Below are 15647 nucleotides of genomic sequence, written 5' to 3' on the forward strand. Positions count from 1 at the left end.
GATAGATTCCACTGGAAAAGGTACTTTAGGGATTGAAAAGATTTACAGTAGTCTTATGCTTTCTGCCCTGCAAGTACAGGTGGTCAGGTTGTCTGTTAACACTCGACCTGAACTTTTGTTCAGGTGCATTCATCCCATGAGAGCAAGGTGATTTTTATGTGACGATGCCGGATTCTATTATGTTCGTTTTCACTAAGTGAAATAAAGCAAAACCACAAACGACACCATGTCATAGGTTGTGGTCAGAAGTACAGGAGATAGCTGTTTCCACAGAAAAATGTCTACATTCTTGTGTAGAAAAGAAATTCTAATGCATAAGGACATTTTCTTTTTCCACTAGCATTGTCCATTGTCCTCATCAAAGCTTTCTACACAGTTATTAAAGGGGATCTCCTATATAGATACAAAACCTCAAACATTCTGACTATTCAAGCAGATTTTTTTTTTTTTTTTTTTTTTTTTAACCAGAGAACATAGATTGTAAAGGTATATAGACTTGCCTGCAAACCTAAATGACATGTATATATAAGAATTATTAATGGTATAGTATTATTAAAGATAATATTCACAAGGGTGCACTGTCAGGGTCAAATAACATATCTTTCTGATAACTCTTAGTTACATGTAGGTTTGGTTGGAAAACCAGTACTCTGTAGGGAAAGTATCTGTTGCATTGCGAATGGTGAAGGTTATGTACTAAATGCATTCATAAATGTAGAGTTTTTAAATTTTCCAAAAATACGGCAAACAAACAAATAAAGTGTATATGTACTGAGCTCCAGTTTTGACAGAGTGCATGTTTGGTTTATACTGTGTCAACCAGTGTTATTGCATAAATCTAAAGTAAACTGCCTGGCAATTGGAGAAATGGATCTTTGTTGGTGGATAGACATGTTAATTTAAAAGGGTGATAAAGTACTAGTGTAAAACTTAAAATGAGAAATTGACCACAGTGTTTCTATAGAAACATACGTGGTCACATGTGTTCAAGTGTTTCTTTTTGTATTTTCATCAGAATTTTTCGTATTGCTTAGTACTACAGTTTGTGGGTTGTTGTTTTTTTTGATTGGCTTTATAAGTGAAGGTGGGAATTCATTTACATGTACAGAAAAGGAGTTACAATAGTTGTTGTTGTAACTTTGTCCATATGTTTTCCTTCCCTTTTGAGTGCATGTATCAGTGTTATGTACACATGTGTAGAATATTTTTTTTTTCACGTAGATGCTTGTAGGTTCTTGTATATATATACATGCACTAGTTTTTTTTTTTATTACCAACATATTGCAAGGTTTATTTGGTTTTTGTTTTGTATTTATTGTTGGTTTTAGGAAAGTTAAATATTGCATATGTGGTGCATACTAATGTGATTCCAGAAAACAATAATTAGACGGTGTAAGTTGTTATTTCACGTGGGTTGACAGTCTAACCATCAGATATAACTGGACTGGTGGGGTTCACCTTGAAGAACCTCCCCCCCCCCCGTGTCCTCTCTTCTCAGGCCGGCCGAGTCTGTCAGCAGCCAGGCTGTGTTGTTGTTGTTGTTGTTTTAGCTGAGGTATTGTGATAAGTGACAGAATTATGCTTTCCACTATGGAGATCCCCGACTCGTGCCCTACTCAGTACTTTCTGGATCCAGAGACGGACACGGATTTGGACTACCTGTTCAGCGGGTCAGCTTTATCTCTCACTGTCCCTAATTTTCCAGTCATGACCGCGTCAACGGAGAATCTGAACCGAGCTGGCTGCAAGTCCTCCGAAGAGTCCATGGTTGCCCCCGGAGACGGCATGGTCCCGCCCACCTCATCTGGGCTCAAATCTGCGTCAGTGCCAAATGTGGTGATGAGGAAGAAAGCTGAAGGTGACAGTCTTCATAGTGAATTTATTTATTAACCGTTTAAAATTAGTTAAAGGTCTGCCAGCAATCTGTGGATAGTCGTGGGTTTCCCCCAGGCTGTGTCCAGTTTCCTACCATCATTATGCTGGCCGCCGTTGTATCAGTGAAATATTCTTGAGTATGGTGTAAAACACCAATGGAATAAATAAATTTAATATCATCTTAAATGACCTAAAATTTTATCCAAGACGGAGTTGGTCATTTTTCTTGATTATGAAGAGTTCCATTGATCTTATACAGGTGTTTTGTTTGGAAGGTGGGATGATATCTTGCTGGGAAGTTTCAGCACCAAAATTACATTTGATGACATCTTAAAATCTACTATTGATGGTTCAAGTTGTGGTCATTTGAATTAGTTATTGTTTGTATTTATTTATTTCCTTGGTATGTTATGGGATACACAAGTATATTTCACTTATACGACGGCGGCCAGCTTTATGGTGGGAAGAAAATGGGCAGAGCCCGGGGGAAACCCACAACCTTCCGTAGATTCGTTATTGTTTGTATAAGTTTCCTTGGTTACAACCAGGTGTCAGTGATGTTAATGTAAGTTTCAGCACCAAGAACATATTCAATGACATTTATAGTATTTGTCTCTAAAAATGCACTTTTTGTGGGTAAAATGTTGGGTCATTAACAATTCTTATTGTTGGTAAGAATTTACAAGGTGACAACAAATAAATAAGTCTTTGTTTTGTTTGTGTGGTCTGTTTGTGCGTTCTTAACACTCTTTGGAAACGATCCCTCTTCCACCAGTATGATCTGCAAGGCTGTACATCCGTGGAAAGTTCCTAGCATCATGCCTAAGGTCGGTACTCTGGTTTCCTCCACCTTGAACCCTGACTCCCATCGTATGAGTTAAATATGCTTCAGTATTCTGTTAAACACCCATCAATCAATCAATCAATCAATCAAATGAAATAACACAATCACGTCTTATATTTCCCTGGCACAGTAGAAGATGATGGCATCAAGCTTCATCGGCGGACGTCATACCTGATGGCCACGGCCAAGGATAGGACTACACTGACCCTGCCACTGGACAAGTCTGCACCGGTCAGCACAGAAATGCCGTAAGTCACCTGTCGCACTATATCTAGTTTTGATAACGGTGATATATCATTATTTCGGCAATAATTTTGAAATGCTAATGAAATTATTGTGAGCCTATTTTGATCACAGAGTTCGGCGATAACATTTCTGATTTTGATGTGTTTTCTACACGCACCGAAATCAAATATTGCTACTTCTTTTTTTCAGATCAACCATCAAGCTTTGGGGAATTTAACAACTTGTAAAATGGGGAAAAAAAGACTATTAAAAATCAGTTATTTTGAGTGTGAACAGCAGAGAAGGGACTATGTTACACTATGTGTATTTTGTGCTAATTTCTGTCTCTTGTTTGCACATTCGAGCTCAGTTTAGTATTCATTTGTTTCTTTGTAGGGTAAGTCCCTCCAAGGGCATCAATATCAAGAAACAGAAACAGCGCTTTGGGGAAAAGGTAAACAGATTTACTCTGTCTTCATCCATGCCAGAGATAGTGGGGTCTTGGGGGAAAAGTCGAGTAAAGATATTGTTAGGTCTTTGCTAAGTTAACTAGGTCTTCAGCCATTGACGTGCCAGGTTCAGTTTCAGTTCCTGATGGTTCGGCTGGGGCTTTACGACAGGTGGATTGTCAAGGTTTTGCCATAGGGTCATAGGGTAACTCTGGGCTTTGCCCATTTTGAAAGTTCATATTTTTGGAGTTTACTTCATGTACATGTGTATAATGGCCATTTTCTTCGGCTGATCAACATGACTTACCATGGTTGGTGCGCTAGCGCAGCGTAATGACCCAGAAGCATCTCGCCAGTGTGGTTGATGTGAGTTTAAGTCCAGCTCATGCTGGCTTCCTCTCCGGTCGTATGTGGGAAGTTCTGCCAGCGGCGTGTGGATGGTCGTGGGTTTCCACCAGACTCTGCCCGGACTGAATACAGTGTAAAACAGCAATCAAAAAAATAAATAAATGACTTATTAGACTTAAAATATTCTTTAGAACTGTCTGAAATAGCAATTGTAATCAAACTGTAGAACTGTGGCTCATGTCACAATCATAGATGTATTACCAATTTATTTACTCACTTTATTGTCAGACCCAGTTTCCTCCCACCACAATCCTGGCGGCATAGTGAAATATCCTTGAGTATGACATAAAACTCTAATCAAATAAACAAATGAGAAATTTTTATGTCCATTAAACAAGAGCGAAATTGGTTGTCTTGTGAAAATTCAGCCCTGTCATCCCACAGACACTATTGTATGTATTGTCATGATTGTGGATGGTGGTAAACACTTATCAGATAAATTTATTTATTTATTTATTTGATTTGTGTTTTATGCCGTACTCAAGAATATTTCACTTATACGGCAGTGGCCAGCATTATAGTGGGAGGAAACCAGACAGAACACAGGGGAAACCCACGACCATCTGCAGGTTGCTGCAAGACATTCCCGCGTATGGCCGGAGAGGAAGCCAGAATGAGCTGGACTTGAACTCGCAGCGAATCAGATATATGAATAAAGAAATAAATTATGTTGTAGACACCTCGTATTCCTGAAGGTAATGAAGGGAAGCGTTCATCCCAGGATTTGAACAGCCCGATCCATGAGGTGGTGAAAGAAGGCTTCCTCTACTGCAAGACCGCCATCACAGATGGAAAGGTAAGAGACACATTCCTAATACTTGGGAAATGATGACTGGGTAAAATTTGTATAGCTGAAAGCGTGTAATTTTCTTCAGCCTCAGGAATTATTTTGCTTGTACTGAAGAACAAGGTATATTTCTTAAAGGTGGCTGGTAATGTTTCTCTGACGTGAGCTTGTACCGGTTTGTTGTGATTTCAGAGAGCCAGTGACCGCTCCTGGAAACCGATGTGGGCTACCTTGAAAGGTCATGCCCTTTACTTGGTCAAGGACAAAAAAGACGGTTCCTGGGTAAGTGATCTGCTGATGTTTTTCAAGAACAGGGCTTTAGGTTGGGTTGGGTGGGTTGGGGTGAGGTGGAAAAATTTTTTTTTTCTCTCCACAATGTTTGTGTAGGGGAAATTTAAAACTTTCTTTCAATTATATAATAGGAGAACCAGCAATTTATTTACATCGCAAGTAAGAGAATAAACAGATGGCTATTCAGTGCAATTGAGGAGGTGTCATTTTGTGTGGGTTTCTGAATTGCGACAGATACATGACCTCACATATACTTGATAACATATGACCTAATACTGGCCTGGATAGCACAGTTGGTAGAGCGTTGGGGGAGCGGTAGATCCAGGATCTATCCTGGGTCGACTCACACCTAAGACTTTAAAAGAGGAAGTTGTAACCTCCTTGCTTGGTGTTCAGCATAAAGGGGATAGTGCAATGACTGGTTGACCCGTATCAGTATAATTGCTCGGGCGGGGCGGCTTACTTGCCTTGGGTAAGTCGTCTCATTGAAGCAGCACCAGATAAAAGAGCAGTGGAAATCTGTCCTGCGACAAGGAAGCATATTACATACACCCTAAGGATTCCTTCGTCGTCATATGAGTAAAAAAATTGTTAAGTACGATGTTAGACCCCAAGCACTCACTCACTCACTCATATGACTTAACAGTAACTCCTCATAACAATCTTACCACTTACCACTTGCAATTCTTACCATTTTTATGACAGGTATTAGTAGGGCTAAAGGCAAAAAAAGTACATTTCTCTCTCTCTTCTCTCTCTCTTCAGTGTATGTGTGATAAAACATGATCAGAATGTTCTACAATTTATTTTCGTGTAAATATATACATGTAACATCTAGGAGGAGCTAGTAATTTATGATTTGAGACAAATTCCTGGCCAGTACTACGATTTACCTTATTAAAGTGCAATATTGGCTTTATGTCTAATCTTTACCTTTAGAATCCCAATGACGAGCAGCTGATCTCTATCAAGTCATGCCTGGTGGACATCGCCAACGATTACACGAAGAAAAAGAACGTGTTCCGTCTGAAGACGTACAACGGGTCTGAGTACCTGCTGCAGGCAGATGACCAGGACGCCATGTCCGATTGGATACAGGCCATTCAGACCAACAACGACCCGGACGGTGATGTAAGACACGATATTCGGGTAAAGCTGTAGATGGCTTTGGTCTCCCAAAACACCATTCTGTACAGTGTTGCCCAGTGAACACTGATGGAGCACTTTCATTGAATTTCATGACAATTTTTGCCTGAAAATTGAAAGTCGGATTAGACTATAAAAGATACCCAAGGAACAAGTTGTTTTCAAGAGTAAATTAGTCATGGACCTTTGTTATAGAACTTTTTTTGATTTTTTTTGTTTTTCTCATCATTTCATTGAAAAGTTTTCTTTATGTAATAGTGAAAATGTTTAGGGACATTAGGGTAAATTAGTAGTTGTTTTTTTGGCCATAAGTTTTGATTCTGTGACCATCCGGTAGTATTTGTATTTTTTAACCATGCTTTAGTGTTTCATTTGCACACACCTGTTTCATAAATCAAAGTGATTTTTGACTGTGAGTCATTATTTTTTCAGGAAAAGGGAGTGGTTATGTCGGACTTCATGTTACGCAAAACCACGCAATATGACCAACAAGTGCCCTCCAAAACCTCGCCCCAGGCACAGCAGAAAAGCAAGAAGCTCTCAGGGTTGTCTTTCAAGGGTAAAATGCCATACTCTCCGAATGTGAAGAGGAAAAAACCGCTAGGTGAGACTGAATAAGCTTGCTACAAGCTGATTCCCTTGTCTGATGCCATATTCATAAGAATAAATGACAACATGTCTCAGTGTGTTGTGTGACAACAGCGACTAGCAAATATCCTGCCCTGTTGATCAGCATAGTCACCATTACTGGTGTGCGTTGGAGCTAGTGGAATTTGGACAGTATCATGGGGGGTACAGAGGAAAAGGGTCATGGTTGAGTCCAAGTGACTTGGTGTCCTCCAACCTGACAACTCTGCGCCAAGTAACCTGGTGTCCTCTAACCTGACAACTCTGCGCCAAGTAACCTGGTGTCCTCCAACCTGACAACTCTGTCATAAGCAAAATATTCTCAAGTTCCTTTATGGCATTAAAGACTAATAAAGTAAATAAATAAAGTTGTTTTTCCCGGGTCTTATGAGGTGTCTCTCTAATACGGAATTTTCAGCTCACTTCAGGGGAAATCAGGATCTTTAAACTATCTAATTTTTTTACCAAAACAGCCGGAACTAATTGTTTTACTAATTACTAGTCAGCTAGTAGAAGAAATTTGCAGCTCAGTTCCATGGAAATGAATCTCTTCACTGAATGTGTATATGTACAACATGTGCTGGAGATGAGATTAAGAGTTTGACATCTTCTCTTCCACAGACGATGCGTCGCGCTCTAAAACCTGGAAAGGGAAGTTCAAGAGTTTCCGGCGCCTAGCTGGTGGGGCCAGTTCTGCGGTCGAGGAGGAAGTTGTGCCCACGGGGACATTTGGAGTGCCGCTGGAACTCTGTGTGCCCTCTCCAGAGAATGAGGTCAGTTACTATCACTGTGATTTTTAACAACCTCTGTTATCTCACCCAGTAAATTTTGTGATTTGTCATAACTGCCAGGAAGCAAAAAGCAACATATTTCCAGTAGCCAGTTGCGGGAAGCAATTTTTAGCTAAAGCCAAACTTATGAAATTGACTAAAACTGCTCTAAAACTTTAGGAACTTGCCTATTGTTTTGACATGAATTTTTAGCGAATATTTCTGACTTCGGTGAAATATCTGGAAAACTGTTTTGGGATTCAGACCAGCATGTTTCCTACTGTTGCTAGAATTGAGTGCACTTGGTTTTAATACATTAAAAGTCATAGAAAAGAAAGAGTCATTGGAAGGAAATCATTTTGCTTTAAGCTGGGAAAGGACGGGTAAATAAGCTACAAAATTAGTATCCATTAATCTCTACATGTAGTTTTTCACATAAACAGAGTGATAGTTTAGTAGCCACAAAAGATTTTCTTTCATGAGTAGAAACCCAGTACGAACACATTTTGTTTTATTCTTCTTTCTGTGTACTTACTAAGACTTGTTTAAACAATGATTTGTTTTCAGCTGGTGCCCCTCATCGTGGAGATCTGTACCAAGATTGTGGAGGCGAGAGGGTTAGAGGTGGTCGGCATCTACCGCGTACCCGGGAATACTGTGTCAGTCCACACCATGCAGGATGATCTCAATAGGGTGAGGCTGTCAAAGGGAGGCTACTCTCATCATGATATCCTCATTGGAAACACTATTGGGGGGTTTGTTATGCCTCATTGGGTTTGCAGTTCTTTTTTGCATCAACTTCTGCAGTTAGCCTGTCTTTGAATTGACCACATGAGTGGCTGAAAATGTTTGTTTCAGAATAATCCTGATAAATATAAATAAATATTTATAAAAATTTATTTATAAAATAAATATTTTATGTATTTTGCAGGTTTTTTGATGAAGTTTGTCTTCCAAAAAGTGTGAACAATATAACCAATCACAGATCAATCAGCTCTTCAGCCTAAAATACATGTACCACAAACGTGGTATATTTGACCCAACTCATCCAAGGATAGTTGATGCCTCACTGGAAAACCCCATTGTTCCTGTCCTTTAGAAACCTGTCAAGAGCACAAATGTTCAGCTCCTCAATTTTCTCTATCATTTCTCCACTCTAAACTTTTTGCAAAACTTTCTGCAGACTCCCAAGTTATAGTGGATACGATCCCGCAATAGTTCCCGGAAAGTTTTTGACAGGTCACGTGATACAATAGGCTTTTTTTTTTAACTTTAAGCAATAAAAGTTTTAACTCAAAACTCCCCCATTTTGCAGACTGAAGGAGTTACAACTAATGGTTGTGCAGAATGTTGATGTTAACCACAATAGGAGAGTTTCGAGTTTTTTGATGAATGAAAATATTAACCACAGTAGGAGAGTTTCGAGTTTTTTGATGAATGAAAATATTAACCACAGTAGGAGAGTTTCGAGTTTTTGGATGAATGAAGATGTTAACCACAATAGGAGAGTTTCGAGTTTTTGGATGAATGAAAATATTAACCACAGTAGGAGAGTTTCGAGTTTTTGGATGAATGAAGATGTTAACCACAATAGGAGAGTTTCAAGTTTTTTGATGAATGAAAATATTAACCACAGTAGGAGAGTTTCGAGTTTTTGGATGAATGAAAATATTAACCACAGTAGGAGAGTTTCAAGTTTTTTGATGAATGAAGATATTAACCACAATAGGAGAGTTTCAAGTTTTTTGATGAATGAAGAAAAAGTCCCAACTATATCATGTGACCCGTCAAAAACATTAGGCAACTGTTTTTGACCACACTCAAGATAACATGGGCATCTGAAAAAAGTGTCATAAAAAGTACATGTAATTTTTAGGGGACAAATGATACAGAAAATCTAGAGTCTGAACATTTGTGAACTTAAGTACCTAAATTAAAGAGGTGTCATTTGTGCCTTTGGAAAGGGGGTGAGACAGGTGATCATTAAATGAATGTCAACAAAGGTTGCCTATTAAAACCTTTTTCACCATACACACCATGACACAGTAGGACTGTTTTTACCTTTGATGACAAAAAAGTTCCAACTCCAAACTCCCCTATGGTCGGTTGTAACTGGATTGTTGTTGCAAAAAAAGATGAAAGTCATCTCCTTTTATGAAGTGTTCACAGAAGTACTAGGCAGTGACTTTGATCCGATGTTTCATGAGTTTTTTTTACGATGTTCCTGCAGGGTTTCGAGAATATGAACAGTGAGAACGACAAATGGTTAGATGTGAATGTGATCAGCAGTTTGCTCAAAGCCTTCTTCAGGAAGCTCCCAGAGCCTCTGGTCACTGAGGGTGAGTTTATACTGGATACAGCCTTATTAACAAGCCTTCATGTGAAGTTCCTTTTAAAATCCAAAGTTTTGCATGTGTATTTCTCTGGCTTGGCTGCGCTTATATACAAGGTTCTTTGTTAGGTTCTTTCTACCACGTTCTTTATACCAGGTTCTTTATACCAGGTCCTTTGTCAGGTTCTTTATAGCGGGTTCTTTATACTAGGCTCTTTGTCTGGTTCTTTATACCATAACATTTTGAAGTCATTTAAAGAAAATAAAAAAATTGGTCTCACACACAGAATAAACAACTTGTCTGTGCTAGGTGATTGTCGTCTCCTTATTGAAATATTTTTGAACTGTCTAAAATGCCAGTTTTTATGTCAAAATAAATGTCATGAAATATTTCTTTTGGTGCTAAAACTAGCATTTATCCACAAAGATTATCATCCTTCCATCAAAAAAATAAAAACAAAACTCAAAATTCCTTTCTAAGATCAAGGTAATGCAGTTTAATTCATGGTCCAAATGTTAGATCCGTACGTGGGAAGGTCTGCCAGCAACCTGCGGATGGGTGTGAGTTTCCTCCGGTTTCCTCCCACCATAATGCTGGCGGCTGTCGTATAAGCGAGATATTCTTGAATACAGCATAAAACACCAATCAAATAAATAAATAAATAAAATAAATGGTCATATCCATAATCATATCATTACTTGTCGCCCACAGATTTGTACCAGTCTTTTATCAATGCTAACCGTGCGGACGACCCCATGAGACGGATGCTGAGCCTTAAGAGACTTCTGCACGATTTACCCGAACATCATTTTGAGACATTCAGACATCTGGCAGCTCACCTAAAACTAGTCGCCATGCACGAGGAGTACAATAAGATGGACTCTCGGAACTTGGCCATCGTGTTTGGTCCGACGCTGATTAGGCGTAAAGACGAGGACATGGCCACTCTGGTGAAGGACATGTCTGATCAGTGCCGGATTGTGGAGAGCGTCATTGTTAATGTGAGTATATAGAGTAATGAAAGGGCCACCACTCTGTAAAGGATACATGAAAAAGGAACTCTGTCAGGAACATTATTGATTTACGGGATAGGAAAAATACCAAGATAAAAACTTTCAGAAATTGAGGCATGTTTTATATCTTTCAATACCTTATCTGTTTTATGCATATTTTCCTTCATCGGTTAGAAGATTTTTCAGAAATTCATCAACTTACGGGGAATGTGAGACTAGCTTGTCAAGGGTTAAAAATGCTTTACATGGATAAAATTCAGCCTTGTTGGTTTATTTGTCTCTGTAATGTAGGCTTTTATTAGCTGTCTTGCATAGTATAATTCGTCAACCTTCTCATATGTTTGCAAGGCATTTCAAGCATATTTTGAAGGCATTACTCTGTGTAGCCTGATTAAATTATACTTTTTGTGAAGCCCTGAAAGTGAGCAATCCAACCAGTGTAGTGTTGTGTCCAAAATCAAGTTAAAAAGTTCATAAATTCCACTGAAACATGCTCTTTCATATGCAATAAGGTTGAGGAATTAGGGTATTTGCACACTTAAATAGAACTTCACAGATGTGTTGGTTCAAAGTGTTTACTCCCTGTGTTACATGTGTGAAATGGTTATCTCCCTTAGAATGAGTGGTTCTTCAGTTCATGGGAGGAGGATAATGTGGTGCCAGTGGACGATGCTTCTATTGTCAGCGCTCCCGTCAGCAGTTCAAACAGTCTTCTTACCAGGCTTGCTGAAGGTATGACCACTATATTTGGTTGTTTTATTTATTTTGTTGATTTAGTGATCTTTTTGATTGGTGTCATACACCATACTCAAGAATATTTCGTTAGTATCGTTTCATATCTGAATGTCTGAAGTTTTTCAAAAACTTTCTGGTATGGTTTTTGTGGTGGCATGGTTTTAAAGCTGGTTTAATTTTTTTTCTTGCTAGATTAGATTCATACATGTAGGTTTATTTATTTATTTATTTGATTGGTCTCATGCTGGCTTCCTCTCCGGCCGTATGTTGGAAGGCCTGCAGCAGCCTGCGGATGGTCGTGGGTTTCCCCCGGGCTCTGCCCGGTTTCCACCCACCATAATGCTGTCCGTCGTCGTATAAGTGATATATTCTTGAGTACGGCGTAAAATACCAATCAAATAAATCAAATAAATAAATTTGATTGGTATTTTACCCCGTAGTCAGAAATATTTCACATACGACAGCGGCCAGCATTTTGGTGGGTGGAAACCGAGTACAGCCTGGGGGAAACCAACGACCATCAGCAGGTTGCTGAAAGATCTTCTTACGTGTGCATACACATAGGTTAATCATGGCCTGTTGATGGTCTATCAGTTGGTGCCAGTCCAAAAGTGTAAACACTTTAATGAAGCTTGAACTATTTCTTTAAGGTCGATGAACGTGTTCCTGAACAACCTCGCAAAACACCCTTAATTGCCATAAATATCAACCATAACTTTCTTGCCCATTTTTCCTGATTCTGAGAGTTTTGTTGATTTTAGAAGGCATTTTGAGATTTGCTTTGAACATAAGACTATATTTTGCTGGTATATTACACACTTAAGCACCAAAAATAATATTTTGTAACATGTATTTGCCTCTAAAAGAGCAATTTTATGGACGAAATTTAAGGTCATTGAGGGTAGTCTTCCGTAGCCCTTTCTACAATAACAGTGTTACAAAGTAGAAAAAATTTGAATGTCCTGGTAATTTTTCTGTTTTTTTCACATCTCTTCAGATGACCGAGGTAAAGAGATCAATCCGAAGGACATTGTGTCTTCGATAATTCTGGCAGCTAACAAGAAGCTGAAGGGAAAAGACAAGAAGTATAGTTCTTTGATGTCTGATGACGGTGACCTTGACAGCGAGTGTGGGCCAAACGAGCGCAACATTGATCAAGAGGTCGCGCGGAGGCGGGCTAAGTCTGAAGAGATTCTCACGCAGGACTCGGCCTCGGAGTCAACCTCCACTTCGTCTGCATCGAAAAGTTTCGATCAACAGGATTCTGTGTCCATGGAACATCACGACACGTACCCATTCAAACTGTCCTCAGGAGCATACAGTTCTGAGAGAGTTCCTCCCCTTGGCACAGAGGAGTACATGGACTGGGTGTTCTTACGTACACACAGCGATAGCCAACAGCGTGCTGCGACCTCAAACCGGCCGGCATCTCTTGCTAGGCATTATTCAGACGATTCGTTGTTGGACAAAAATGATGAGTTAGAAATCTCTCTCGGGAGCCTCCATAATAAGTGTAGTTATAGTCGAGATAGAGTCGACCAATTGTGGAGGATCGAACTCGAGGCCAGAGCCTTGAGAGAAAAAGAGGAGATGCACCAAAGAGAAAGCGAAAAACGCCGTTTAGAACAGCAGAGAATAGAACAGGAGTTAGCGCGGACGAAAAAAGAGCTGGAAATCGAGGATAGTCACAGTTTGGAAGATCTGCTGCACACAGAGTTTGCCATGCAAATTTCAGACTTTGCCGTGAATCGAATGTCTGATTTGAATGGAAGAGGCATGGGGCCTCAGGACTCTGGATTATTGTTGTCAGAGTACAGTGCAATGTCTTCTGACAGGAGAGACGCTGGGAAATTTTATTCCCCAAAAATGGGTGGGGCTTGTGGCTCAGTAGCGAGATTTGGGCGTCCAGGAAGGTACGAGCATGAAGGAGGAGTGTCTTGTCATTCAGGCATTGGTTACGGCGATCGTCAAGGGTCGATGGGGAAAAGAGCGGGTTCACTGGAGACGATTATCGATGTGAAGTGCAATAATGGGAAACGCAGCTCTGGGCATCATGGGAAAGGAAAGAGAGACGGTGATCGGGGGTCAGGCTTCAAGCCCCTTGACCAGGCAGAGGGTAAGACCGTATTGCTGACCCGCTCCAGCTCCGTGAGGCGAGGCTCGCTGGATTCTCTTAGAGACTTTTATGATAAGCAGGATCACCGCTCATCGTGGGCGTCTACGGACTCTGAGGATGGCTCTGATCTCCTCACCAGTCTCACAACAACCTTTGACCAAAAACTCCAGATCTTGCTCAACCCAAAGTTCAAGCTGACCGGCGCAGCCAAAAGGCAACTTTGTGCGTCAGAGAGCACAGGGTCTGAAACCACGGCGGAGGAGAACAAGGCGGAGAGAGAAGTTGTTTTTGCCCAGCCGTCTGCGGTAGCCATCAAACCAGTGCCTCCTTTGAAGGTGGAGGAATACACGGCACCCAAGCCTGCTCCTAGCAAACAGTTTACAGATCATTCCCTCGTACAGAGGCTATCGCGACTGGGTGAATCTGGTTTCGACCGGTCTTTCCGGGATCCCAGCCTCCACAGAATGCACAAACCCGATGCCAAAATTGGCATTGCTTCTCGGTTTGAGCGAGGCTCATCCATCAATAGCTCCAGCAGTATAGTGAATAATGAGATGAGCATGAGCACTAGTTCCTTACCCAGTGGATCGCTGGGGTACAGGCCCTTGTCCTCACAGAGGGATAAAGGTGATGGGGTGGACACTGGGCAGTCTAGTCTGAAGTATGCGGTGGGATTGCTAGGGAGTAAGAGCAGCCAAACCGAAGCTGGGAGCGCACAGAAATCGTCTAGTGGGTCTGCACGTGCCGAAGGCAAGCCCTTCAGCCTAAGGGCGGAGTGCAGGCCAATCACAAAGTCTGAGAAGACAGAAGTGAATCTGTCCCCTGTCAAAACTGTCACGAGAGGACACATCAGGGGCTCCGAGACAATTCTCTTTGTTGGAGTCATCTGTGGGAAAGTGCAGCGGCTCTGTGGACGATCTCTGTGAGAAAACATCCTCGTCGTCTCCACAGACGCCGGCTACTCAGAGCCGGAGAAAGGACAGGCGCAGTGCGAGGCGCCACACCGTTGGTGGAATCAACGATTCCGAACATTTTAGTGCCATGGTGCAATTGTCGCAGTCTAAAGACGATGACCCAAAGCTGTCGGCTTGGGACCAGTTGCAGCCTGCAGGCTCTGATCAGTCTAGGACACTTCTTTCCTGGTTACAGAAGGAACGGTTACGCATGAGTGCCTCGGACTTGCTAGGCCCTGAGAACAGGATTTTAAGTAGCAGCTGCACTAACCTGGATGAGACACGATGTTGAAAGCAGCACCTGTGCTTGTTAGTGAACTTCAGTGCATGGCGGGATGCTGAGATGAAGTCTACAGAGCTATGTGCTCTTTGCCATGCATTCCTCCAGCAGATGGCGCTCTACGTTTTAAATTTCTATTTAATCCTTATCTGGCAGAGATTCTAAGCATGAGTGCAGTTGACACTAAATAATAGCATGTGTTACAGTATTGTTAGGTTTGGTTAAAATTTTGATCTTCTCTCAAATCATTTTTCAGCTTTTTCATCCTTAAACAGCATAGTGAATTATATCCTGGTAGATACATCCTAAAATGCTAAAGAAATTGCACTTAAAGGGTTGTCCAGTTTGCATTTGGAGGGTTTTGGGGCTTGTCCAAAGCTTGGTTTAGACCATCACACACTTGTATACATGAAAACGAAGTGAATGAATGGCTGTTGACTGGTTAACAGTAGACCTAAGCTTAGCAATTCAGACATTCGCGTGAACATGTGTCAGAAACGTAGAACTCGGATTCTAAGCCTCCTGCCCCAAGGATCACAAAGCAATCTACGACATTAATCAAACTTTTAATTATTCAGTTAGGTATGTTCTTTCCTTTATTTTAGCTGAAATTTGTAGTACAGTACATGTAACATACCCAGAATTTACGACGTAAAGAAATAGTTTTACTGTGTTACCTCAGAAATAACAATTTTATGGTGATTTGAAATATTGACTTGAGTCAAAAGATCGTTTTGTTATTCCTGGGCCTTACTTCCGAATCCTGATTAAATTCTGTCTTCAGATTCAGGCTGA

General features: G+C 40.7%; 1 protein-coding gene across 10 annotated transcripts in view; it reads left to right on the forward strand.

The window, feature by feature from the left end:
* Nucleotides 1–14694, forward strand: part of LOC135477414 (uncharacterized) — a 95386-nt gene extending 80692 nt beyond the window's left edge. For 8 of the 10 annotated variants that reach the window (XM_064757501.1, XM_064757498.1, XM_064757505.1 and 5 more), the window contains 13 exons: nt 1706–1858; nt 2850–2967; nt 3341–3398; nt 4478–4597; nt 4781–4870; nt 5819–6028; nt 6458–6629; nt 7274–7425; nt 7990–8115; nt 9653–9761; nt 10467–10756; nt 11386–11500; nt 12501–14694. In XM_064757501.1, coding sequence (XP_064613571.1) covers nt 1706–1858; nt 2850–2967; nt 3341–3398; nt 4478–4597; nt 4781–4870; nt 5819–6028; nt 6458–6629; nt 7274–7425; nt 7990–8115; nt 9653–9761; nt 10467–10756; nt 11386–11500; nt 12501–14545 — 3758 coding nt within the window. In that variant the 3' untranslated portion in view covers nt 14546–14694. The remainder of the gene's footprint in view (nt 1–1705; nt 1859–2849; nt 2968–3340; nt 3399–4477; nt 4598–4780; nt 4871–5818; nt 6029–6457; nt 6630–7273; nt 7426–7989; nt 8116–9652; nt 9762–10466; nt 10757–11385; nt 11501–12500) is intronic. The other 2 variants (XM_064757499.1, XM_064757500.1) reach the window with 2 other exon arrangements.
* Nucleotides 14695–15647: the final 953 nt, after the last annotated feature.

This window comes from Liolophura sinensis, chromosome 11 (assembly GCF_032854445.1).
Source record: "Liolophura sinensis isolate JHLJ2023 chromosome 11, CUHK_Ljap_v2, whole genome shotgun sequence".
NCBI lineage: Eukaryota > Metazoa > Mollusca > Polyplacophora > Chitonida > Chitonidae > Liolophura > Liolophura sinensis.